The sequence below is a fragment of the Podarcis vaucheri genome (assembly GCF_965113315.1).
Source record: "Podarcis vaucheri genome assembly, chromosome: 5".
Taxonomy (NCBI): Eukaryota; Metazoa; Chordata; class Lepidosauria; order Squamata; family Lacertidae; genus Podarcis; species Podarcis vaucheri.
Genome location: NC_138763.1, coordinates 472,062 through 500,019, shown reverse-complemented (window position 1 = coordinate 500,019; position 27,958 = coordinate 472,062). Strand labels below are relative to the sequence as shown.

Here is a 27,958-nt window from a genome sequence, read left to right as displayed (position 1 = left end):
TCTAAGGTGCTACTAGACATTTTTTTAAATATATTTCTACTGCATCAGACCAACACGGCCGCCTACCTGAATCTAGAAAAAATTCATAATAGTCTCTTCACTTTTAAAAGGCCATAATTTAATGGCCAGAGGCTTGAGTAAAGATAAATGTTTTTGCCTGGCACATAAAGACCATATAAGGACGGTGCCAGGTGAGCTTCTCTCCTGGGGTGACTCCACAACTGGGAGGCGCCACAGAAAATGTCCGTTCTGGTGTTGTCACCCTCCAAACCTCTCAAGGAGGGGGAACAGAGAGAAAGACGGGAGAAGGGTCAGGTGACCAGGGCAGAGTCCAGGGCGCTTTGCATGGGGAGAGGCGGCTCTGAAGGCACTGAGGTCCTGAGCCTTGTCTCTGGATTGAGCTTCCCTTGGTGGGCTCTCATCCAGTCTATTGCTGAGGAAAGACAGCGTTCTGGCACATCTCCTGCTTGGCCTGTGGATATAAAGGAGAAAAAGAGCTGGGCATCACCAGCATATTGCTGCCAACCCACTGCAAATCTCCGGATGACTCCGCTCAGTGGCTTCATGGTGGGTGGAGTGGAGCCTGAGGGACCCCCCAGGAAAGGCTCCTTGGGGCTCCTGAAGACAACCATCCAAGGAGGACTGGAACCACTGCAGAGCCCCACCACTTGCCCCAACTCAGCCAGCCTCTCCGGGAGGAGTCTGGGGTGATATCGAAACCTGCGAGAGGAAGACCAACATTGCCCGTCTCTCTCAACAGAGGTCATCATATAGGGATCTAAAGAACCAGTCTGCTCCAAGAGCACCTGGATCTGGTCAGCGAACAGAACGGCAGACAAAAGCACAGAGGGATCCCCAAACGACCCTTTGAGTGCAGTGCAGGTCTCAGGTCTCAAAGTGCCAGCCAGGGCCGGCCTCTGCGCTGACTGGCAGCAAACAGGATTGGGGCCTTGAGCAGGGGAGGCAGATGCCTTCCTTGGAAGTTTTTAAGCAGAGGTGGTGCTGCCACCTGTCATGGATGCTTTAGCTGAGATTCCGGAATGACGGGGTTGGACTAGATGACCCTTGGGGTCCCAACTCTACGATTCTATACTCTGCCATTGAGCTGCAGCCCTCGCTCATTCTGGACTCTGCTTAGCTACAGGCTGTGCCTGGCACAGGGCAGCAGGAGAGGACAAGACCCTGATTGTCGTCGTCCTCCTCCTTCGGGATCCATGGCTGAGAGGAGCCCAGCAGAGCCAGGAGTCTGGCCTGGGCAAACGCTGGCACAGAAAGGAGGAGGAGGAGGAGGAGGAGAGAGAGGCCTTCTCCAGGCCTCCACCCTCCTCCAGATACGGTTCTTGTGGCCTCAGCAGCAAAAGGCATTCAGGATGCTGCAGAAAGCAGCCCCACCAGCTCCTGGGGAGACAAGTTTCTCTCTGCTGGGTGGGGAGGGAGAAACTAGAGGGCTCCCCCACACACACCCTGGCCTGATCCAGCTGCAGGGCTTTCCTCACATCCCAAGGGCTGCCCACCACCTGTGGCCAGGAGAAGACGGAGATGCCCACCAGTGCCCGTCTGTGCCACCTCCACTGCTGCTCTGCCTCCTGCACTGGCACGCAATTGAGTCCTGCACTCCCCCCCCCATGCACCCTCCCTCCCTCCCTCCCTCATGCACACGCGGCCTCTGTGTTGTGTTCATGCCCAGATCTGAGCAAGTGGCCCATCTGGGGTGAACTGCCTTTGTGCTCCAGGGGGCATGATGAAGACCCAGGGGCATGGGGCTGGGGCAGACCCTGCCCCTGCTGGCGCTCCTCCTGGAAACTCTCCGTGGGTGGTGGTGTGGGGCAGGGGGGGCAGGGTCTGTCTGTGCACAAGATACCAGGCTGGCTCCCTTCTGCGCTCCTGGGGGGGGGCAGGCGGGGCGTCTGCAAGAGAGGCGTCCCGTACCAAGGCATCCTTTCTCCCTGCTTGGCGCAGGCTGGCACCACCATGGGACTCTGGCCCTCCCAAAGTGGCTGAATTGGGCTTTGTGCGGAAAGCGAGCTGTGCCCAGCTGGGAGGCGGCACCTGCTCCGCTGTCGGGCACAGCCCTCATGCTCCCCCCTCCCTGGCATGGCTCAGGCCATCACGCCAGGCCAGGCTAGCTACCTGCTTTTCAACTGAAGCAAACTTTCAAAGTGAAAACAAACAAAATGCATTCAAACCTCTGAGGAGAAAATACAGTCATTTTTAAACAAACTTCTATGAAATAAATAAATCAGCAGCATTACTTTCACCGCAAGGCGAGTAATGCAAATGCAGCCCCAAACCCTGTTCCACTTGGAGGGGAAAGTCTTGCTTAGGAGCCCCACTGAAAGGGGCACAGGCGGGGGGGGGATGACTGCCTCGAGCCCCCTCAGCCCCGGAGGAAAGGAGGAGGCGCAGCCCAGGAGGGAATCTGCACTGGATCTCAGTGATGTTGTATGCTGCTCCCTGCCCACATGGACACAGAGTCAGGGCAGCAGACGAAGGTGGTCTGGCAGAGACCAGCAGGGGTGAGATGCTGCTGTCAAGAGGTGAGATGCCCTGTCAAGGTCTGCAGGGAAGGAAGCAGACCTCTGGGAGAGCCCTTTGCCTCAATGCTGGCTCACCTAGAAACGGGGAGGTCCTGGAAGAGGACATTTCCCCTTCTCAGCCAAGGCTGGGTGCGCCTGCCAGAGCGGGAGCTGCCATGCTTGAGCAAGTCGTCAGGAAAGTGGCATGCGTGGTGCAGCAGGACCTTTGGGTGGGCATGGAGAGGCTTCTGAGACACCTCCAAAAGGCCATTTTGCCAGTGCCTCCCTGCTCCGCCCATTTGCAGAAGGAAGAGGAGGGCAGAAGGAAGGGAAGCAGCCACTGCCCAGGCCAGCTCATTGCTGGCTCTCTGGAGCATCCCGGATCGAGGCTCTTCAGTAAACTAGGAGACTAGGAAATTATTATTATTATAATAAATCATTTTTATTAAATTTTCTGTTTTACAATTTCAAATACACATTAAGATATCAATGACTTCCCTTCTTCTCTTTCCATGGTTCTTTTTACATATCTTACATCCCTGCATATTTTACTAAAACTATGCCAATCGGTTTTCCATTATTGCATCCATCAAAACGTCTTTACACTGTTGAATTGATCTTAATGCTGCCAGCGTTTTTAGCTGTGCACAATTATTTTACATATATTCAATAAACGTTTTCCAATCGTCTTTAAACATATATTCTTCTTGTTCTCTTATTCTACGTGTTAAGTCTGCAAGTTGTGCATATTCTGTCAACTAAAGTTGCCATTCTTCTTCGGTTGGGACCTCCTCGTTTCCCATGAAACTCATTAAATTAGGTCAGAAGCAAGCAGAAAATCTCCAGGACAGAAGTAAGAGGCTCCAGTGGCTAACCGGCTGGCTGATGGACTTTCCTGTGTTGGCAGCTCTCATGTGCAGCGCAAGACGCCAGTCAAGAGGTCAGCAGGCCATGCCTCCTAGCAGGGTCACCCGGGGTCTCTTTCCCCAGCAAGGATGTGACTGGCGCACATTCTCTGCCAATACAGATCTCACAACCCCCCCCCCCGGCTCCAGTCAGGAGAGGACACCCCAGAGGTCTCCTGACAACTGCCTAAAATAGCTCCGCTTTCAGGGATTCAGCTAGGATTTCTACAGGGCAGCTGGCCAAGATCCCTTAAGCTACCAGGAAGCCACCTGGACCCATAATTTTCCTGGGATCAGACCACCTTAATGAACCCACCACCCTACAGAGGCCAGAGGTCACCCAAACCCAAGGACAACAGAAGAAGTTGCTGGATCAAAGCAGTGGTCCATTTGGCCCAGCTCCTCAAGTTGGAGACAGCCCCGGGGGATGAAGGGTTAAGCAGACCTGCAAGGAGAGTGTCAGCAACACCAATTTATTTAGTTAGTTATTTAATTGAAGCTGATCAACTGGATCAGAATTATCTGCTTGTTGACACTCTCAAGAGTGCTGTGGTTTCTTTCAAGAGTGAAGTGGTTTCTTTCTACATGTTGGGTTATTTTATTGTTAACAGCACTTTCCACCAGTTTTCCAGGGACAGACTTACGGTAAGCTAAGCAGCCTGTAATTTCCAGGATTCCCCCTGGATCCATTTTTAAAAATTGGTGTGACATTTAACTTAATTTATTAATACGGTCACAGACCAGCTTCAACACACACAATATCACAAATCATAAAAAATATCAGAAGTACAAGGGACAATATGCAATAACAAGAATTTAAATATAAAAATTAAAATTGTTAGCGTGCCCCCTGTAATTATTGGTGTGACATTGGCTATTTTCCAATCCTCACATTTGAGTTCTTTGAGGACTCTTGGATAGATACAATCTGCCCCAGGTCCTGGGGCCCCCAGGTCCAGGGTCACCTCCCCTCTGGTCAATTCCAACATCAACTTGTCTGAGCTACAGTCATTTAGGCTATCTGGAAATCCTACCTCTGTCATGATGGGAGCACACATGTGGCCATTCTATGTGAGTTGAAGTTGCCCATTACTACACGGTCTCTCCTGTTAGATGCTTCCTTGATTTTCTTCTTCATCTCAAGATCTCCTTGAGCATTTTGACCAGGCAGATAAAAGCGCATCCCAGTACCAAACTACTATTGGGGGCCAGTATTGTCACCCACAATGACCCTGCCCTTGGGGGGATTTCTTCTTTGTTCGACGTGATGCCTTCTTTGACATACAGAGTGACACCATCTCTGGTATGTCCTTTTCTGTCCTTCCTATAGAGTTCATAACCAGATAAAGGTACATTCGCAGAGAAACCAAAATGCTTGTTTACAAAGCTATCATACTACCAACTTTACTGTACACTTGTGAAACATGGACCACTTATAAACACCATCTCCAACTCCTAGAAATATTCCATCAACGGTGTCTCTGAAAATTTTTACACATCATTTGGGAAGACGGGTGAACTAATGCCAGTGTACTGGAAGAAGCAAAGATCACCAGTGTCAAAGCAATGATTCTTCAACATCAACTTCGTTGGACTGGTCATGTTGTTCGGACGCCTGATTATCGTCTTCTAAAGCAACTATTCCCAACTCAAGAATGGAAAGTGTAATACAACAACAAAAAGAGGTTTAAAGAGGTTTAAACAACAAAAGAGGTTTGAAGATGCTCTCAAGGCAAATCTTTCAAAATGTAGTATAAGCACTGATACTGATAACTGGGAAACACTGGCCTGTGAGCGCTCCAATTGGAGAACAGCCTTTAACAAAAGTGTTGTGGACTTTGAAGAAGCACGAACTTCAGACGAAAGGGAGAAACGAGCTAAGAGGAAGGCACGCTTGGCAAACCCTCACCATGATCAACTCCTGCATGAAAACCTATGTCCCCACTGTGGAAGGATGTGTGGATCCAGAATTGGCTTCCACAGTCACTTACTGTTAAGACTGTGTTCATGGAAGACAAACTGACTTGGCTAGGAGTGATCACCAAAGAGAAGACGAAGAATATCCAGATAAGCATGTCCCTCTGGTCTCTCCATTCCACCAGGTTTCTGTTATGCTCTCTAGATCAGTGCTGTCCGTCCTGTAAGACCAAACACTCTGGTTTGCCCATCGTGGCTCGGAGGCTTCCAGCACTGATGCATAACACTTGCACACTATGTGCGGTGCTTTGGCCTCTCTGAATTGCTTTCTTGTGCCCTTGCACTCATAATGCCTAGTTCCTCTCAGCCTCCATATGAATTGTCATCCCTGTTATCATCTTCACCCCTGGGAGGAGATTCATTTGAACCTCCTCAGCTCTTTTCAGCTTTCCCCCCAGTCAGTTTAAAAGCTGCTCTGCCACCTGTTTTATTGTAAATACTAACAATCCGGTTCCATCCTTCTTCAAGCAGAGCCCAACCCTTTTGTTCAAACTGGGCTTGTCCCAGCATGTTCCCTAGTGCCTATCAGATCCAAGCCTTCCTCCCGAGACCACTCTCTCTCCCACTCACCGAGACCACAACGGGGAGCCTGGCTGGGCGGCCCTGGGCGTGGAACCAGCTGCCAGAAAGCTGCCATAGAGTGTCTGACTTTCAGAATCCTACCTAGCAATCTACATCCGGCTTCCAGTATCTCATTTCCGGCCATCATCTTCTGCCTAGTGTGATCATAAAATCATAGAATTGTAAAGGTGGAAGGGACCCTGGAAACCATCTAGTCTAACCCCCTGCAAGGCAGGAATCTGCAGCTGTCCCATTCGGGGACTGAACCTGCAAACTCGGCATGATCAGCACCGTGCTCTAACCAGCTGAGCTGTCCAGACTGGCATCTATCAGGCTGATACGGAACGGGGGGGGGGGGCAATGTCTTCTTCACTACAATATATTTGCTCAATTTCTCTAGGACTCCATCACCCCTCCCCTGTCCTCCATAATCTCTCAAGTAATACTGTCAAAATCCTGTCACAATGTATCCACTCTGTTTCTGCTTTTGCTCTCTAGTACAGAGTGGCTTAGAAATCACTGAAATCTTCAAAAATTGATATAAAATCAGCCGTGGTTCTGATCTGCTCGTTCTCGGTGCCATTCAACTCAGTTCCCCTTGGACTCCATGATGCTGTCCCTACTTCCATAATCCCCAAAGCGGCAGGTCACGTACGCAGGAACTTCTTAATCCTGTCAGATAGTTTTGCAAATCCTTCCTTCGGGCAATACTAGGTGACAGACGATGTATATTCCTGGCCCATTGTCTTGCCACCACCAGTACTCAATAAATGTGTATCTATGTATATTTCCCGCTCCGCATATCCCCCCTCCCTCATCCGAAAATGCTAATTAATGTAATCCCACCTTTTCATAATGTATTCATGACGTGTAAAGTATATTCATGATGTAACTTGTGAAACCCAACCTTCCCATAATGTATTCGTGACGTTTCATGCACTGTATTCTGGGACATGGAGGGAAAACTCAAAAGTTCATGTCACCCCTTTCTCACTGTTCAATCTCGCCTTGAACCTGTTGCGCAATAAACTTGGATCTTCTGCAGTTTGCTCCTGCGTCCGGCTGAGCTCATTTTCTTCCGCAGGGACCCACGGACTTAGTCCGATGAGCTGGGTGGCAGAGTAACCCCGCACCCAGATTTTAGCCGTAACAGTTGGCTGCCCAACGCGGGGCTTGTGGTTCTCCCAAGCTGCTGACTGGGGGCCCCGAAATCTTCAGCCGGCTCCGGGCCATTTTGCCTGGGAAGATCCTTTTGGACCCCCAGCCATCTTCTGGGCGGTAATCGAAAGCCCTAGGAGTTCAGCCGGGGAGCAAAAGAGGGATCCAGCCGGCTTATTCATCGATCCCGGGATCATCATAGAAGACGCGTGAGTATAAGGAAAAAGGAAAATCCAGTGCACTGGTGGGAAGGGGGTGGAAGTCTCCTGGCAACTGAATTCTCTGCCCTCCTCTCTATCGCTCCTTCTTGCCTTTCTCTTGGTCCGGTTAGTGAGAGAGACCGGGGACCGCTGCTCAACCCGAAAGGGGGGTTCTGAGCTCTATCCCTTTTCCTTAAAATCTCCAGCCAGCCGCACCAATTGGGAGCCCGAAAGTAAGACGGAGAGACCCGACTTGAAAGATAGCCGACTCTCTGCAACGGACATCCCAGTTGAAAGCAAGGGGTTGGAGCTCTCTTTCCGATCTTCCCGAGCGTCCTTTCTAGGGGGCAGGAAGTGGTCTTGCTTTCTATCCCAATCCCAGCCGCACCGGTCGAGCTACATACCACGTGTACTGTAAGCTCGCTTCCGAAAGCAAGGGGGATTTTCGACCCGAAATTCTATCCAGGGACCACCCGATCTGGCACTGCATGGCGCGGGCGTCCAGTAGGGCCTCTTTTCCTGAGATGTGACGATAGGTAGGAGGTTGCCAGGAGGGATAGCCCATGAGGAATTGGGCAGGACTGGCAGAGTGGAAAGAGACCCCAGGTTACAGGAAATAAGGAAATAAGGAAATAGGAAATGGAACGCAAGGAACCGGATAGCTAGAGCTCTCTAAAACCCACTAAGGAAGTTGCCAGGCAACTAGAAGCCCCTTCTCCTCTTTACTATACGTCCCTGTACTAAGCATACCAAACCCCTAGACATACCAATCCTAATCAACCCCTCTTTTTCCCCTTCTCTATCCCAGACACCCCCCCAAAAAAGAAAAAAGCAAAAAAAGCAACAACAGCAACGCATGCATCTATAAAGGGGTACCCAGTCAACCAAGCGTTGTGAGCCCTACCAGTCTGATTACCTGGTGGTGTGTTTGAAGAGGCAAGGAGGCTCATAAAACCATGTGGGACCTTCCTACTAATTTCACTTAATGAAGCCAAAGGTAGTGGCCCATCTCCTTGCAATAACCAACTAAAGGATGAGAATATATATGTTTACATGTTGTCTGTTATGTGTGTTGTCTGTGAATACATATATGAGAATATGTATGTTTACATGTTGTCCGTTATGTGTGTTGTCTGTTCCTTCTGTCTCTGGCAGACTGCCTTTCTTAAGTGTGCATGGTTTAAAATGCAAGCTTGCTTCAAAATTTAAATCTAAGGAAACCATGCTGGACCTTAGCAGTCCTAAATAAGACAAAAAAATGAGAATGAAGTGTGCAAATATTTGTTATTTGAGAGGGGCTCCAAAAGAGAGTTTTCCTCCCAAGTGGTAAAACCTAATGTTTCTGCTGCAAAAGCCTAGTTGAGCCAACTGCTCTCAAGCTAAAATGCAGTGTATGTATTTCATTAAGCATATGCCTATGAAAGTATGGTGTTCCTTCTAATAAAATTATGTCAGTCCAGTTTTAACTTTGATTTGGTTATTGTGAGAGTTATTGTAAGGCTCCTGATATCAGTAGTCTCTATAAGACGTCCTGGCCTCTTTTCTTAGAAAATGCCCCCCCCTTGTTTCATTCTGTCTCTTTCAGGGTTTTTCCCCCCTTCTCCTTCTTATTCTGTGCCAGGTAAATTTACTCCCGAGTAAGCTTCCTTTAAAGGAAACTGCAAGGGGGGGCATAGATTAGGCTTACTATTCCTCTGCAAGTTCAGGAAAATTGTCACTTTTGTCTTCCTTTTAAATCAAATCTATGGCTGTTTTAATTATTTGTGAGTGGTTATATCAATTGAATTAACTTTGCTTTATAAAAGATCCTCTCCCTATCTTAGGAAAAATGTTAACTTCAATCTTCCTTTAAAGATAATTTCTATAGGTATGTGTGTGTTTCTGGTAGTACAAATCTTGCTATGAACCCTGTATTTTAGGGTTGGACTAGATGACCCCAGGTCCCTTTCAACTTTCCCAATTTGTGGCTGATGAGTTGAAATTCAGCCCAGGTTGGCTCTTTGTTTTTTAAAAGGTGTGATGAGAGGTGAAAGCCATGATGTTTGAAGCAGAACTGGTGATATCAAGCATTTAAGTGATTACAGTGTTTATCATTTTGTCTATTATTTACAAAAATCAGACTTAAAAGTCTACTCAAAGTTTAAGCACATACAAATGGATAATCAAGTAGAATTAGCCTTGACCAATCCATTTGTCTGCAAATGGTAAGGCCGAAATGACTGAGAATGTTTAAAAAAAAAAAAAATTCCTATGAATTCTAACTCTCTGGCCATTTTTACTCATAAATAAGAGAGCGGTTGATTGTTCCGCGAATGGCCAGAGGGATATTAGCCCTTTCCTGTACATAAAGGAAGCAGTCTCGTTTGCTTGGGCCGAAATCGCTAGCTTTGGTAAATACTTAAATTGCTGAGTTTCTCTTTTTTGTTTAAAATCAAACCCTGTTTTCAAAATCTACTCCATACCCTTCCCTTCCCTTATTCAAATGTTAATTTAGCCAAAGGATGCAACATTTTCAATAGTACAAAAGGTTTGCTGAGACATGAACTCTGCATATGCACAGAGGCTAGATCAGCTAAAGAAGAGAGAGAGGACGGGGGGGGGGACTGTAAGGAGGGAGAGGAGGTTTCTTCCAAATGTAAAAGAAAAGTCAGAACCATTGAGGGAAATCACCCTTAATCTGTCTTTGCCCCAGGGGCTACTTAAGACAAAAGGCTACAAAAAAAAAACAACAAAAAAAAAACTAGCCCATCAAAAGTCAAGAGCTTTCCAGGTTCCAAATCTTAACATGCAAAATTCTTTTCACAGGTAAATATCAAAGCATTCCCCCCTGATTGGGAATTTTAGGAACAGCATTTCCTGACAGGCTTCTCACATGAAATAATTTTCCCTTTTAACAGGATATGTGAACCCTGATAACAAAGTGTTTGTCCCTTTTCCTCCCACAGCAACTTTCTTTCTGTTCTGTGAAACAAGTCTGAATCCCTGCTATATTAGTGACTTTCATCTCTTTGTGGCTTTGACACTCTTTTAAGTTACAAATAATCTGTTTCATTTATTTAATCCGTTTCTCCATGATGTCTATGAAGTTAATCGAAGCACAACCAAACATTGTTTGTGGAATGGTACTTGTTTACCTTCGGCCTGAGCATTTCTTATTAATTCTGTCATTTTGGCTAGTGCAAGGTACCCACACAACTTTAAATTGCCATTCATTTTTCTTGGTATTAACTCATTTCCCAGTATTCCGCTATTAACATTACAGCTGATGTTGTCACGTCATTTGGGATGTTAGAATGCCAAAACAGATTACTTCAGGTTACTTCAAGTTTCGTATTAATTGTGTGTCTTAGCATTTATTTATTTTTGGTTCCTCATAGGTCATTTTGTGTGTGTGTGTTCTACTTTGGGGACATGTTCATCACATGTTGAAAGTCAGTTTCATGAAGTTCTTTTATCAGATAGCACATGGTGAATTTAAAGTTTTCCCCCCATGGTTTTCCCTCCCCCCCCCAGTCTAGTAGTAATCTGTGTGGTTTTGATAATATATTTAATAATAATTCTTTTCTAAATCTGATGTCTTTGTGTCAAGTTTGTTTTCATCTGACTGGTAATCTAATTTTTTACTTTCTTTTGTATTTTTTTAACCTTTGTATTTTTTCAGTTCTCTTTCTATACATGTGGAGTAATTTTTATTTTATAATATGAAAAGAACAACAACAACAAAAACTAAGTGAAGGAAAGCAAACAAACTTAGCAGATAATAACAGTAATTATATGGAAATGTGATAATAAATAATACTAAATAGTAAATTTTATTTCTATCCTGCCCTCCCCAGCCGAAGCTGGGCTCAGGGCGGCTAACAACAATCAAAATAGTCCAATAATGATAATGAATAAAATGTTTAATCCACTAAGATTGTTATTATTTGCAGCTTCCCATGGAAACTGGAGGACATCCCTTTTACCTTTTGCCCTTTCCTTGTCTAACTGTGTTTTTAAGTCACCCCAAAACCCTGCCCCCTTACAGGATATCACTTCTACAGATGTGCAATGATGAAAAGCAGCAACAACCCCTCAACTCAGTACTTCGCCATCGCAAGACCAGCAACAACAGACAACAGAGACTGCTTGGGGAGTGGGCCTGACAAAGGGGGGTGGAGTTGACTTACAAGGACATCTTTTCACTTGAACCTCAAGCCTCTGTGCTCCAGGATTCAAAAGATACATGCGTAAAAGATCACAATTGTGTCAAGATATGCAACTGATACTTAATTAGTTTGTTTGTATTACGTGTTATTACGTAGGAATGTTGAAATGTGTCTGACAGTGTGTTATTTGTGGGGGGGCTATTTTGTGTGTAATTGTTTTTATGTTTAATGTCTTATTCCTTACACCCCAGTGAAGGATTCTCATACATTTTATGCTTTTAATAGGTCAGGCTATTATGTAGTCCAATGTTTAGAATTAGATAAATTTATAACCACATTTCGTTGTTCCACCTGGCACTCTGCCAACTTCCCAACTTCCCTACCCATTTTTAAAATGTGCTAAAACTCGCTTTACCAAAGAGAAGCTGATAAGATACATGAAGGTGCATATGCTTTCGTTTAGCAGGAATGATTCCTTATAGACTTAAATTGACTTATTTGGACAACTGCCCTTGTTAAGAATGGTTTTCTTTTAACAGATTGGTTTGAAGAGTTGAGAACCATGGGGCAAGATAAATTCAAATTGGACTCAGTTTGAATTGGGCACGTGTATCCAGGCTGCAATTAGCCTTTTGGTCCTTTAAGTGCAAGTGAGCAACCCCCATGCGTGCAAAACCACAGCCTATAATAAAATCCCATAGCTAAAGGCCAAGGCGAAGACATCTCCCTCAGAGATGCCCAAACCTGTGCCAGCTATGGTGAATGCCAGGCGACATGGTTAAATGAAAGCCCTGAGGGGATTCAACAGACAGGATGTGTTGCTGTAGCACTATGTCAGTGTGAGACCACAGAAGAGCTAGCTTGACACCTGAGAAATACACAAAAATGGCGAAGGACAAAACACCAACTGCATTTTTCAGTCAATTAGACCTTCCTGCTAGGTGTAAAGCATAAAACACTACTGAGAATGCCACAAGTAATTTAGCAACAAAATACAAGAGGTGTTCTTTATATAATACCCTATATGCAGCTACCTGCACTGATATACTTGCAAATGACCGTAAGAGGCATGGCTTGCAAGTCCCTTTCAGGTTTGCATAAAGCCACACATCCCATTCACCGAGATTTAGGGTGCGGAGAAAAGATTTGCAAGTTCTTACTTGCAACTTTAATGCAAATCTATCTCCGAATGGGGGACTGATACGGAACGGGGGGGGGGGGCAATGTCTTCTTCACTACAATATATTTGCTCAATTTCTCTAGGACTCCATCACCCCTCCCCTGTCCTCCATAATCTCTCAAGTAATACTGTCAAAATCCTGTCACAATGTATCCACTCTGTTTCTGCTTTTGCTCTCTAGTACAGAGTGGCTTAGAAATCACTGAAATCTTCAAAAATTGATATAAAATCAGCCGTGGTTCTGATCTGCTCGTTCTCGGTGCCATTCAACTCAGTTCCCCTTGGACTCCATGATGCTGTCCCTACTTCCATAATCCCCAAAGCGGCAGGTCACGTACGCAGGAACTTCTTAATCCTGTCAGATAGTTTTGCAAATCCTTCCTTCGGGCAATACTAGGTGACAGACGATGTATATTCCTGGCCCATTGTCTTGCCACCACCAGTACTCAATAAATGTGTATCTATGTATATTTCCCGCTCCGCATATCCCCCCTCCCTCATCCGAAAATGCTAATTAATGTAATCCCACCTTTTCAGAATGTATTCATGACGTGTAAAGTATATTCATGATGTAACTTGTGAAACCCAACCTTCCCATAATGTATTCGTGACGTTTCATGCACTGTATTCTGGGACATGGAGGGAAAACTCAAAAGTTCATGTCACCCCTTTCTCACTGTTCAATCTCGCCTTGAACCTGTTGCGCAATAAACTTGGATCTTCTGCAGTTTGCTCCTGCGTCCGGCTGAGCTCATTTTCTTCCGCAGGGACCCACGGACTTAGTCCGATGAGCTGGGTGGCAGAGTAACCCCGCACCCAGATTTTTTCCGTAACAAGGCTATCTAGGCAACATTTGCAGCCTTCACCCCAGGCAGACAATTCACCCTGCGATTTGCATGCCCACCGTGTACCCAAGTATTTACGTTCCTTAGGACTGAGGGTCCTTCTCTGAACTGGAGGAATCTCCTCAGCACATGAGGGCATTTGTTGCTCCTGCAAGGCAGCTGCCCCTTTCTAAATGACCACTTCTGCTTCCTCTGAGTGACAGCCCTTCTTGAGAGCGCCAAGGCCAGCCAGCAGCCTCCTCCTGCCTGGTGGTGGCAGAGGCCTCTGCAGATGCTGCCCTTCCCCAGCCCAGCTCCTTAAGGACAGGGGAGGCCAAGGGAGGGAGGGGTGCCATGCCAGGGTCCGGCCTCCTTCGTGCCCCTCCCTCCCTCCACTCCTCTCCAGTCAAGGGGAAGAGAAGACAACAGCTTTGCATCCAGCGTCCCCTGGTTTCAAGAGGGCAGGTCTTCAGGCGCTGCTGATAGGGCGGGGTGTGAAGGAGCTTCTGCCCTGCTGGCTCTGCTGGAAGCACAACTCAAAGGGCACCAAAGAGGTTGTTTGAATTTGCAGCAGCCAAGTCCTGCCATTAATCCTCTGGCCAAGTCCACATCAATTTGCTCTCTACTTAGATCAACGTGAAGCTGCCCACTGGGCTCTGGTTGGCCTTTTCAGGCTTCGCTGCTCTTGAGGCGCCGGGAAGTGGAGATTTGGGGTTTCTTTCAAATACTTTGAGCGCTGCCGGGTGATCCTGGCTGGCATCGTGGCAGCAAGAAAGATCCTGAACATTGCCTGAGTGGCAGAATGAGGCTGAAGATACCGACTAGCCTTTATTTAGTTATTATTCATTTGTTTAAAGCATTTGCACCCCATCCTGCTGAGTGTGACCCTTCCCTATCATGTAAAAAACATGTGGGGGTGCACCTGAAAAATGGAGTTTGGGGGCCCCTCAAAACCTTGTGCCTTGAGTGACATGTGACTGCTCTCCTGGCAAAGTGGGAGCATGAACTGGAAGGCTCAAGGCTTGTTGTGGGAGTACAGGATCAGTGCCTCCCTTATTTCCACTTGCATTGGCTGCTGTTGGCACTCAGACCCACTTGGTGGTGTTTTGGAACCAACCTTTCAGCTTTGGCAGACGGGGCTGTGAAGACCCGGATCTAGAAGCCCCTTTCCCCTTGCCCCACGCAGACTGTGCCATTGTCCACCATAACATACAAGAACGGACTGTGTCTCTATACATTGCAACATTTCACCAACGCAAATAGGGGCAGCCTAAGGAAAAGCAGGACATTCTGGGATCAAATCAGAAGCCAGGATGGCTTCTGTAAATGCGGGGCTGTCCCTGGAAAATGAGGGCACTTGGAGGGTGTGTGTCTCTGTCCTGTGCAGGCTTCTCGGAGGAGCTGGTCTGAGGTGAGGGTGCAGAGGACGGAAAGGAGGCCTGTCGATGTGGCGCTAGGAAGACCTGCTAAGTTGGCAGGAGCTAGGACAAGAACAGGAGGGATCCTTTACCCAGGGAAACCTGTGGCTGAGAGGGGTGCAGAGCAGCTTCCGATCTTCAAAGGATGCGCCATAAATCTTTGAACAGCAGCAAACGTGTTTCATGCAAAAGAGAGAGTTGCAGGATGGCAGGAAGCAGTTGTGATGGCAGGAAGGAGAGCACCTTCAGCAAATTTGGGAAGAAAATACATGCTGAAGTGGCCCAAAAGGGGTCTTTGGGGGCTTCCAAGACTACCTGGATGCAATTAGATGAAGATCAGCAACAAACCACAAATCACAGCATTGATAGCCAGGACCAATTTCTGGTCACTGTGCAGCACGGCCTCTGAGGAACCACCATTCCCTCACCCAGGACAAAAAGAAGGGGCCACAAACCTTGGTATTATGGGATGGCAGCTCCCATCATCAGCCCAGGCAGCCAGCATGAGTAGTGGTTAGGGAGGAGGGCAAGGGCTTCAGGCTCTCTCAACTCCTCTGGCCGGCCACAAAGGGCGCCTTCTGCCCAGCCCAAAACTGAGGTGCGGCTGGCAGTGCTGAAGGGATACCGTCCAACAGCCACACCAGAAGGGAATGTTGAGAAAGAATTCTGCAGGAAACTACACATCAGGTTATTTGTGCTTCTATAATGCTCTTCTATTCTGAAGAAAAAGCAGGAGTAACATCTCTGTTGGAAAGTGAAGAGTGTTTGTTATTCCCACTGAAAATCAAATATTGGGTGCTTTTACTTGACTTGACCTCGAACAGATGGAGACAGCTGTATGAGCTGCAGAGAATATGGGTGACCTGTGTGACTGGACAGGGCCCTTCCGGTGATGGCTCCCTCCTTGCTTTGGGATGGATGCTGACAAGTCACAGGCTACCTTGCCTTGCTTTGCCCAACCTGCTCATTGGCTGGAATTCCAGGGGCTGGAAGGCGAATACCTTCTGAGGTTTGCTAAAACCTTTTCAGCCCATTGTCATAGAATCAGGGTCACCTCCAGCATTTTGCAGGAAGGATTCTGTCTCATGCTGGAAATTTAGGTTTGTGCAATGGGAGTGGGTGAAAGTACTCAGTCAGAACTGATACGGACTGAGGGGGGGGGTGCCTATTCCCCCCCTTCTTTTGGCTGTCCGAGGCGATGACCTCAGGGGTGCCATCGCACACCCACCCTCGAACCCCCTTCACCGTTGCACAAGCACCACACTTTTCCCAGACCTTTTCCCGAGCGAAATAAGCTCGAATATATATATATTCCCTATCCTTTCCTATGCCTATCTGCGCTCCATACTTAGAATGAGTAGACCGAGTGTTTCTCTTCTCCGCTTATTCCTATGGCCGCGCTTTGGCCAATCACAGCCATGCATTCGTCCTGCAGAAGCTAGCTCAGGGAGCTCTTGCACGCCTCATTTAACCTCCTGACGAGCTGCTGACGGCCCCCCACGGCGAGAACAATAGAACCGAAACTCCCGACCTCGTAAAACTGTCAAACCCTTGTTACAATGTATCCATTTCTACAAGAATGGATACATTCTGCTTCCGCTTTTGATCTAGACTACGGAACAGGTTGAAAGTTATCAGAACCTTTCAAAATTCATATAAAATCAACCACAGCTCCAATTTTCTTGCTCTTGGTGTCATTCGACTCAGTTTCCCCAGGACTCCATGATGCTGCCCGACTCCATAATCCTCGAGACGGCAGGTCACGTACACAGGAACTCTTTAATCCCGTCAGATCGTCCTGCCCAGCCCTTTCCCCGGGCAATACCAGGTGGCAGACGATGCATATCTCTGACCCATTGTCTTGCCGCCACCGGTACTCAATAAATGTGTATCTATGTATATTTCCCGCTCTGCATATCCCCCCTCCCTCATCCGAAAATGTTAATTAATGTAATCCCACCTTTTCATAATGTATTCATGACGTGTAAAGTATATTCATGATGTAACTTGTGAAACCCAACCTTCCTATAATGTATTCATGACGTTTTCGCGCACTGTGTTATGGGATTTGGAGGGAACTTTTAAAAGTTTATGTCGCCCCATTCTCGGGGTTCAATCTCGCTTTGAACCTATTGCGCAATAAACTTGGATCTTCGCATTTTGCTCCTGCGTCCGGCTGAGCTTCCTTTTCTTCCGCTAGAATCCACGGACTTGGTCCGACTGGCTGGGTGGCAGGGTAAATACGCACCCAGATTTTCCGTAACAGCTTGGCGCCCAACGTGGGGCCAGCGGTTCTCCCGGGTTGCTGACCGGAGGCCCCGAATTCTTCAGCCGGCTGCGGGCCAATTTGCCCGAGAAGACCCTTTTGGACCTCCGGCCATCTCCCGGGCGGTAATCGGGAGCCCCAGGAGTTCAGCCGGGGAGCAAAAGGGATCCAGCCGGCTCATTCATCGATCCTGGGATCGGATCGACGTGGAAGACGCGTGAGTATAGGAAAATCCAGTGCACTGGTGGGACGGGGTGGAAGTCTCCTGGCAACTGAATTCTCTGCCCTCCTCTCTATCGTACCTTCTTGCCTTTCTCTTGGTCCAGTCAGTGAGAGAGACCGTGGACCGCTGCTCGACCCGAAAGGGGGGTTCTGAGCTCTATCTCTTTATCTAAACCCTCCAGCCAGCCGCACCAATTGGGAGCCCGAAGGGTAAGACGGAGAGACCCGACTTGAAAGATAGCCGACTCTCCGCAAACGGGCAACCCAGTTGAAAGCAAGGGGTTGGAGCTCTCTTTCCGATCTTCCCGAGCGTCCTTTCTAGGGGGCAGGAAGTGGTCTTGCTTTCTATCCCAATCCCAGCCGCACCGGTCGGGCTACATACCACGTGTACTGTAAGCCCGCTTCCGAAAGCAAGGGGGATTTTCGACCCAAAACTCTGTCCAGGGACCACCCGATCTGGCACCGCACGGCGCGGGCGTTCAGTAGGGCCCCTTTTCCTGAGTTGTGACGATAGGTAGGAGGTTGCCAGGAGGGAATAGCCCATGAGGAATTGGGCGGGACCGGCAGAGTGGAAAAGGGACCCCAGGTGAATGGTTAAGGAAAAAGAAGTAAGGAATACCGGATAGCTAGAGCTCTTTAAAACCTCCCTAGGAAGTTGCCAAGCGACTAAAGATCATTCCTTTTACAAGTCCTTGTCGAATAGCCCTAGACCCACAAATCCTTATCGACCCCCTCCTCTTTCCTCTTTCCTATCTAGACACGCGTGAGATATACTATGGGTACCCAGGCTTCCAAACACGAGCGGACTCACTCTGGGAGGAAGGCTTCCCGGAAGCCATCCCGTTCCCAGAAGGATCCCGACTCTCCTCTTCAATTCGTCATCGCATGTTGGAAGTCGATTCCTGGCCACAAATTGTTATCTAAGGAAAAACTAGAGGACCTCTGCCCCGAAACCTGGCCCGCCAGGACTGCCTCCGCTAAACCCGAACTGCGGTGGCCACCGGGGGGTTCGTTTAATGAAGAACGCTTGAACCACCTAAGGAAAGCCCTGATAGAAGAAAACCCCGCCAGTTAGAATACCTGGCCACCTTTGAGGCAGTAAGGAGAATGCTCCAAGCCCCAAAGGGAGCAACCTCTTACCAACTGCCTATATTAAATCCCGGGCGACTGCCAATGCCCCCCCTTACGAAGATGATGATGTACGACAGACCCTGGTCCCCTTTTACTATCAAGGACCACCACCGCCGCAAGCCCCGACATCCAGCGACAGCGACTCAAGTAGTGGGGAGGAAACGGGGGAGGAGAATGAGGCACAAGACACTGAAAATAGAAGGGTCACACGACTACAAGCGAGAAAGGACCAGGGGGGCGCCAAACAAGTTAAAAACCCCGGACAAGCTAAAACTAAAACCCCCTCCTCTATTCACCATAACACCATTGAGGACTCTATCCAAGTCGGGAATAAACCCACTCCCACGGAACCTCACGGCTCCGAAAAGGGGACCCTGGGCCGCGATAAAGAGACTCCGGGGACTTCTGACCAAGTAAGCTCCACCGTGAGTTCTACTGCGGTCCAGATGCCCTTAAGGGCCCTGCCCATTCCCCCTCTCGAACCTGATGGGCCCCCGCGGATGGTTTACACGCATCAACCCTTCTATACCTCAGACCTGGTAACTTGGTCAAATCAGATGCCCTCACTGAGGGACGACCCGGACAAATGCCACCGCCAGGTCAGCGCTATCTTCTCCACACACAATCCAACCTGGCCCGATGTCCACGTCCTTCTGAATGCCCTCTTCAACGAGGCGGAGAAAGCGGACATTCTAACTAAAGCCGGGGAAGCCATAGAGCTGCCGGACTACCAAAGGGGACGGCCTCAGGGATTGCAGGCGCTCACAGCACAATGTCTCAGAGTAGAACCGGAATGGGACTATAATACCACTAATGGTATTTGGTGCCTAAACCTATTTAAAAGGCCATTTTGGACGGTGTAAAGGCCGCCGGACAACGCACCGTTAATTGGACCAAAGTCCAGTCGGTCATGCAGGGACCAAATGAACACCCGTCCGATTATTACACTAGATTGGTCTCTGCCATTAAAACATGGGGAGGAATAGACCCCGAAAACCCACAACATGAAGTAATCGTTAAAGGGTTCTTCAAGGATCAGGCTTGCCCAGATATTAGGAAAGCTCTGAATCTCCAAATTGGATACGATGGAAAGAGCGTAAGTGAAATCTTGTCCATCGCAAAATCTGTCTACAACTCTCGGGATGAAAGAAAGAAGAAGGAAACGAAGCCCGAGGTCGAACAAATACTAGCCTTAAGCATGGAAACTGCCTATGGTCCTAATCGAGGCAGGGGACTCCCTCGAGGAAAGGGAATCCGTGGAGGAGGAACCCCAAATCCCTATAGGCAGTGGGGACCGGGGACTGGAGGATGCTATTACTGCCAGGAAGAGGGACACATAAAAAGATTCTGCCCCTACCTAAATGCGACACCCTACGGGGGACAGGAGCCTAAGCCTTTCCCTGTACGGATCACCCACCCCCCCTTTCTCCCCGCAAGCCAACGTAACTCCAGGCTACAGCAACCACAACCCAGCGGCTTATACCCCACCGACGGTCTCGAACCCGATCCCTCAACCCCGACCACAACCGGGACCCCGGACCCAAATGCCGGCCACCCAAATGCCGGCCATAGACCAGCCTGCCCACCCTTGGGCGAATGCCACTGCTCCTCCCTTGCACCCTCCAAACCAACCACCTCCCGATGATCAGGACACTTATTGACAATTAGAAGGGGATCCCAGTCAGACCCAAACCATCTGCCCTGTCCTTACATTGTCACCCGAAGACCCGGTCTGTACTATCGAGATAGACGGCCACCCTTACCAATGTCTACTGGACACAGGGGCCACCTATTCCACCCTAACCGACAGTCACCTGGAACCAGGGACAGTAACCAAGAAAGTAATGGGACTGGATGGGTGAATGCACTCCCACTGGTTCTTCATAACATCCGCAGCGCCCCAACCGGACGTTTGAAACTCTCCCCATTCGAACTCTTATTCGGGAGACCTCCTCCCGTCTACAACACTCTATTCCCACTATCGGAACTGGAGCTGGGGGAGGCAGAACTTACTAATTATGTTATTCAGCTCCAGACACAGCTACAGCGTCTCCACCACTACGCGGCCATCGAGGGACAGAATCTGCCTATCGACATCCACGCTCACTCCTTCCACCCGAGTGACTGGATCCTCGTCAAGGTCTACCAGAAAGAACCACTCCAACCCGCGTGGGAAGGTCCCTACCAAGTACTCTTGACGTCGCCAACCGCCGTGAAAGTAGGTGAAAAGAATTCCTGGTTACACCACACTAGGTGCAAGTCCTCACCCCCTCCACCGGAGACGGAAGAAAGCAACGGCGAGGACTTCACCTTTTCGACTCCACCGGCTCTACCGACCTCATATATTGACGACGACGACCAACAGACCGGACCAGCTGATCGGGGCCAAGGTCGGGCTCAACAGACCGGACCAGCTGATCGGGGCCAAGGTCGGGCTCAACAGACCGGACCAGCCGATCGGGGCCAAAGTCGGGCCCAACAGACCGGACCAGACACCGCGACACCCAACTGGACGTCCAAAATCATCCCGGATACCAACACCATCAAGCTACGTTTCAGACGCGCCGACAACCACGTTTGACAGCTCCATTGACAGCTTGCTTCGTTTGACAGCTCCATTGACAGCTTGCTTCGTTTGACAGCTCCATTGACAGCTTGCTTCGTTTGACAGCTCCATTGACAGCTTGCTTCGTTTGACAGCTCCATTGACGGCTTACTTCGTTTGACAGCTCCATTGACAGCTTGCTTCGTTTGACAGCTCCATTGACAACTTGCTTCGTTGACACCTTCGCCTTTTGACAGTTCATCTGACAGCTCCGTTCAACAGCGCTATTTGATAGCTTCGCTTTACAGCCTCACCCTATCAGGCGCCTTCGTTCGTTCACGCATCCAAACCATGCGCCTGGTCACCACCGCCCTTCTCCTCGCCACCTTATCCTGGGTCACGTCTACCTCATCAGACCACTGCACAGGATTACGAACAAACTACCACTTCTTGGACTATCATGAGGTCGAGACGGGAAGGTCTAACCCTGATCGAATGGGGGACTTTGATTTCTGCCTTCCTGAGTCCCGAACCTTGCTGCGCCATTCCCTAGTTCCCCAACTCGCCGAAAACGAATATTGGGAACTTTTCATCCGAAACAAGGATTTACATCGTATCGGCTCTGCGGCTCTCACTCTTGACCACTCCTCTTACCGGCTGACCTGTAGAAACGGGACTTACCTGCTTTACGAGAGTGGAGAGGTCTCCCAAACCCCAAACTGGACCGAAGTCGAGACAGGAGGGGCTACTCACGCTTATACAGAATCAAGCTACCCCTCTGGAAACTTGATTTTCGGCTTCCAGTGCCTCCGCTCCACCCCAGAAACCCGGAAGCCCCAACTCCAAGGACTCTGCCTACGACGGTTCTGCTGTCTATGGGACTTAGGGGTCACTAATGAGTGGAGAGGGGCTGAATATCTCGAAGGGTGGCACCATTCTTTACACCCCTCGCGCTCCCCCTCATGGGACCACGTCGGACCCCTGCGATGCGGCGGTATCGCCAGGGATAGGCGACTACTGAACACCACCGACCCCCTCCATCCGGTTGGTACAGCACCCCGACAATTCGGCGCCGACCCGGCACTCCCGGGAGAAGACCTCCTGTCGTCCTGGGAGCAAAACTCCTACATTAAGCTTCTCAGCCAGGTGGCGAAGGAGTCACCTTACCCGGACTGCTGGATTTGCGCTCATGCACCCAGCCATCTCCAACAGAGCCTCCCACTGGTCCCTGTACCAGTGACCCTAGAACAGTTCCGTTCCGGAAATGTTACTTCCTGGAACCTGACCGCACTCAACTTAACACACCAATACCTCTACCTCACCGGCCCTACGAAGGGACCCCTTTGTCGCGGCTTCTCAGGGGAAGGAACCTTCATCGGATCCAGTACATGCACCAACACTCTGGAGATCCTACCAACTGGACTGGTCACTGTCTCTAACACAAGGGACTCCCGAACTTTTCCTAACCTTACTGTTGCCTGGGCCGCTGCGGTTGGATACCCCTTGGACTGGAAGCCACAACCCGCAGACACCATGCTACTACAAACCTTTGCTTCAGGCCGAATGGAATCTTACCTCAGCGGCCTATTCTGGGTGTGTGGGCACCGCGCTTATACATGGGTGAGCCCACACATGTCCGGATCCTGCTTCATCGGCTACATCGTTCCCGGAATTAGAATATTACCACACCTACCGCCTGGAAGACAACGGAACAGAAGGGAACAAAAAGAGCTGTCAGACCTGTCAGACGTTGCTGCAAATGGAGAGACCGTAGGCCGAGCACTCTTCCCCGCCTACGGTGCTGGTTCAAACCACGTGGATATTCTCCGACTCACCGACATCCTCCTTAAGTTCATGCAGGAGGCGACTCAGATCACAGACTCTCTCATGTCGGAACTATCCGAGGTAAGACAATTGAGCCTACAGACGAGGATCGCGACAGACTTCCTCTTGTCCAGTCAAGGAGGCACCTGTGCATTAATAGGCACTGAGTGCTGTACATACGTGACTGACCAGACCTTAAATATAACTGGACATTTAAATAACATTCATGAACTAGCAGGGAAGCTCCACGACATCCAGCATGAGGGGCTATCCGATGTGGACTTATGGGGATGGTTGCCCAAGCTGGGATGGCTCAGACAACTATTGAAAGTCGTGTTGTTTATCATCTTAACTGTTTTTCTTTGTGTCTCTATCCTATGTTGTACTATGCATTGTATTACCCCTTGCTGCTCTCTCCTCCGACATTCTGCTTCTGCTAGCTCCTTTCCTCTGCGAGCCTATTCCCGCTCCCGACATGCTCCCACTTTCCCAGACTATGTACAAATGAGACATTTGGGAGAAGGTGAATATGAGATCACCGAAATTTAGTGCTCAAATGGTGCGGAGAAAGGATTTGCAAGTTCTTACAGAACTTTATTGCAAATCTATCTCCGAATGGGGGACTGATACGGACTGAGGGGGGGGGTGCCTATTCCCCCCCTTCTTTTGGCTGTCCGAGGCGATGACCTCAGGGGTGCCATCGCACACCCACCCTCGAACCCCCTTCACCGTTGCACAAGCACCACACTTTTCCCAGACCTTTTCCCGAGCGAAATAAGCTCGAATATATATATATTCCCTATCCTTTCCTATGCCTATCTGCGCTCCATACTTAGAATGAGTAGACCGAGTGTTTCTCTTCTCCGCTTATTCCTATGGCCGCGCTTTGGCCAATCACAGCCATGCATTCGTCCTGCAGAAGCTAGCTCAGGGAGCTCTTGCACGCCTCATTTAACCTCCTGACGAGCTGCTGACGGCCCCCCACGGCGAGAACAATAGAACCGAAACTCCCGACCTCGTAAAACTGTCAAACCCTTGTTACAATGTATCCATTTCTACAAGAATGGATACATTCTGCTTCCGCTTTTGATCTAGACTACGGAACAGGTTGAAAGTTATCAGAACCTTTCAAAATTCATATAAAATCAACCACAGCTCCAATTTTCTTGCTCTTGGTGTCATTCGACTCAGTTTCCCCAGGACTCCATGATGCTGCCCGACTCCATAATCCTCGAGACGGCAGGTCACGTACACAGGAACTCTTTAATCCCGTCAGATCGTCCTGCCCAGCCCTTTCCCCGGGCAATACCAGGTGGCAGACGATGCATATCTCTGACCCATTGTCTTGCCGCCACCGGTACTCAATAAATGTGTATCTATGTATATTTCCCGCTCTGCATATCCCCCCTCCCTCATCCGAAAATGTTAATTAATGTAATCCCACCTTTTCATAATGTATTCATGACGTGTAAAGTATATTCATGATGTAACTTGTGAAACCCAACCTTCCTATAATGTATTCATGACGTTTTCGCGCACTGTGTTATGGGATTTGGAGGGAACTTTTAAAAGTTTATGTCGCCCCATTCTCGGGGTTCAATCTCGCTTTGAACCTATTGCGCAATAAACTTGGATCTTCGCATTTTGCTCCTGCGTCCGGCTGAGCTTCCTTTTCTTCCGCTAGAATCCACGGACTTGGTCCGACTGGCTGGGTGGCAGGGTAAATACGCACCCAGATTTTCCGTAACAGAACAAATCCCCTTAAAAAACAACAACAAAGACTTTTTGAAGTTCATAAAGTGATAGTGAAGTGTGCTAGAAAGTGTGGGAAAACAATCCGTTGTCTAACCTCCATGCAAACAAGTCAGAGCAAATGTCCAAAGAGGAGGGACCTTGCTTAATTTCTGAGGTAGAAGCTTAGTGCAAGCAAAGGAGGAAGGGGGCTCAACAGACAGGTGGACAGGAGGACCCCAGAAGGGGATACAGAACCATAGAACTGGAAGGGACCCCAGGGGTCATCTAGTCCACCCCTCTGCAATGCAGGAATTCAAGCAGGCCTCCTTGTCCTGGCATTGGAGGGGCATTTCACGGATTTCAGTGCTTCGTGCTGCTTTTCCATGTCTATTTTTCCCTAATAACGGCCCTGAACATTTTCCTGGAAAGTCTCCTGATAAGTGCAAGGGTCGCCAATCTCTGGGTTTTGCTCCCCCTTTCCCTCCCCTCAGCAAGGCTGCCCCTGGGGCTCAGACATTTTGCGCCCTTCCAGGGGGCCTGATTCTGGAGGAGCAGACTCCTCTGCGTGGCCCTCCCTCCCCATCAGTAAAAAGGGACAGAGAGTGGCTGGTCCATCCCACAGAACTGCTTTGCGGGCAACCACTGAGGGATATCCCTTTGCACATTTTTACTGGGTCCATTTTGCTGGCAAAACTCCACCTGCAAAGGGCCAATGCCAGGCTTAGCCAGTCTGAGCCCAAGTCCTCCGGCCTGGAGCCTGGGAACTTGGCTATGTGATCTCTCTGCCCCACAACACTTTCCAGTGGGGCTGACAAACGCCCAAGCTTCTTAGCCACAGAATAAGCTTGGCTGTTCAGAAGAATTTTCCTTTGCAATCATGAGAAATAAACATCTGAGACGTCATTGCCCAAATGTGGCTGTGGAAAGGTTTGCTCATGATCGGCTCAGCCACCTCCCTGGCCAGACCCAACTTCAGCCTCATTCCAGAGGCAGCTCAGCTTTGGCCTCCAAGCAGAAGAACGAGAGGAAGACCCTCCTTTGGACGCTGCCGCATGGCAGTTGGCCCAGGCAGGGCTGCCTCCTTCCCTGGGAACCTGGGAACATCCTGGAAGCTCCAGGTCCCTGAGCCTTTGAGCTCAGCATCACCTGCCCAGGCTGGAAGCAGCTCCCCAGCAATCCAGGACAGGAGCTTCTCCTTGCCCACCTGGGCTGCCACAGAGACGGGGCCAGGGATCTTCTGCATGCCCGGCAGCTGCCCCACCCCAAGCCGTAGCCCTTCCACCTCCACCAGCCGACTACAGGAGCAGCTATTCCACGCACTCCCTCTCAGAAACCTCTCCTCTCTGAGCCCTTATAGGCAGAGCTGGATTTCTGCCTTTGCATTGGGAGGAGGCGGGGGCAGCATATGTGAGCACATCCAGTGGTCCACCAGCCCTCTGGCAAAACTGGGCTGGCTCAGGAAACAGAAGCAAGAGGCCGTTCCTGTTTCTGGATCCCCCAAGACCTCCTTCCCTCCAGTCCTGGGGTTGACACTGGCTGATCCAACACCTGTTAAATTTAATTCAAGCCCCCCCCCCGGCATTTGCTCAGTGCACTGTGCTTCTATTAACGTATATTTTTTATTTTGAACCTCACCTTGATACTGTTGTGGACTGGCTCCCTGCCCAGCAGCCCAAGCCTTGGGGGGCCTTCATGGCAGCCCACCCAGCGCTCTGGCCAGCCTCCAGGTGCGCCAGCCACCAAGGGCATCTCTCCCAGGCACATGAAGCCACAATGGCCCTTGCCCTGAAGGGAGGAAGAAGGCTGGGCCAAGAGATGGGATCTCCCCTGAAGGAGAGGCGCTCTCTCTCTCTCTTTCCTGAAATGCAGCAGCAGGATCCAGATTCTGGTACCCAGAGTATGCCTTTGGGAGGCTGCAAGATTGTCCTGCTTTTGGGTCCAAATGCCCCTCCCCTCCCCTCCCCCAGGGCTGGACTTCTGGCCACCCGAAGACCCGCCCCCGCCTGACCTCTGCTCAGGACTGCCGGGCGTCCCCAGCCTGACAGGAGCCCCCTCTCATCTCACGGGCCCTTCCCGCCCCAGGAGCCAAGGGGGTGATCCTAGGGCCCAGCCGGGACCCAGGGCTGCTGGAGAGCGGGAGGGGCGCAGCGGCAGCATTCTCTGCCCCATATGGCGGAGGGGGGCCCCTGGCTGGGCGGAGCACGGGCCTTTCCGAGTCCCAGCTCCAGCTCCGAGCCCCGGGGCCTAAGGGACCTCCCGCTGCTCCTTGGGCTCCCCAAGGCTCCTCTGACAGCCCCGCCATGCCCGCCCCGCCCGCTGCGGACTAGCGCCTTGGGCAGCCCGCTCTCTCTCTCTCTCTCGGCCGCGCTCCTCCCCCTCCCCCTCCCCTCCTGGGAGAGCGGCTGGGGGGCGGGGCTCCGGCCGGCCGCCTCTCACCTGTCCCGCCCCGCCCCGTAGGTAGCGGGCGGCGGCGCGGATTGGCGGGCGGGCGCGGGAGGGGCGTGTCTGCCCCGCCCTCCGCCTCCGCCGGCCAGGCCCGCGACGCCATCTTGCCTGGAAAGTTTGGAATTTCGGAGCGGCCCCCCCGGAGGAGGGAGCGCGGAGGCGGCGAAGCGGAGCCGGGCGGGAGCGGAGCCGGCGCGGGAGGAGGAGGAGGCGGCGGCGGAGGGAGGGAGGGCGGGCGGGCGGGCGGAGGAGCCCCCTGGGCGCCCGGCCGGCCGGCGTGGAGGGCGAGGCGAAGGCGGCCCCCCCCCGCTCTCCCGCGCCCCGCCATGCCCGTCCGCAAGCAAGGTGAGGAGGCGCCCGAGGGAGGAAGGGCGGGAGCGCGGAAAGTTTTCCTCGGCGGCGCCCCGGGGCGGGAGGGCGGCAGGCAGGCAGGCAGGCAGCCGAGGAGGAGCCTCCGGGCGCGTGCAGAGCGCCGGGCTTGGCGGGGAGAGGCGGGCCGGGTGGGCGGCGGCGGCGGCGGCGGCGGAGGAGCCCCCCCCCCCCCTGTGCAGCGACGGTGTCCCTTTTGCAGACACGCAGCGCGCCCTGCGCCTCCTGGAGGACTACCGCGCCAAGCTGAGCCGGGCGGACGAGCGGCAGCTGCGGAGCTCCGTCGAGAGAGTCATCGGCATCTTCCAGAGCAGCCTCTTCCAGGCTCTCCTAGGCGAGTATCGGGGAGCTGGGGAGGGAAGGAGGCGGCGCCTGGAGCCGCGGGGACATACGGGAACGGAATGGCACTTGCTGCCCTCCTGCTTTTGCAGCACATGCACTCAGTCTGGCAAGTTCCTGTGTCCTAGACAAACTTGGCTACTTCTCTGCTTGCCCCCGACTCTAGATCATTTATAAGCAAGTTTAAAAGGCGCAG

General features: G+C 50.6%; 1 protein-coding gene across 11 annotated transcripts in view; it reads left to right on the top strand.

Annotated features, from left to right (window-relative positions):
• DLG1 (discs large MAGUK scaffold protein 1) overlaps positions 1 to 27,958 on the top strand; it is a 126,118-nt gene that overhangs the window by 8,391 nt on the left and 89,769 nt on the right. For 5 of the 11 annotated variants that reach the window (XM_082224038.1, XM_082224036.1, XM_082224040.1 and 2 more), the window contains exons 1-2: positions 27,358 to 27,399; positions 27,626 to 27,757. In XM_082224038.1, the coding sequence (XP_082080164.1) occupies positions 27,381 to 27,399; positions 27,626 to 27,757 (151 nt within the window). In that variant the 5' untranslated portion in view covers positions 27,358 to 27,380. Of the gene's footprint in view, positions 1 to 27,357; positions 27,400 to 27,625; positions 27,758 to 27,958 lie in introns of those variants that run through there. The other 6 variants (XM_082224029.1, XM_082224028.1, XM_082224042.1 and 3 more) reach the window with 3 other exon arrangements.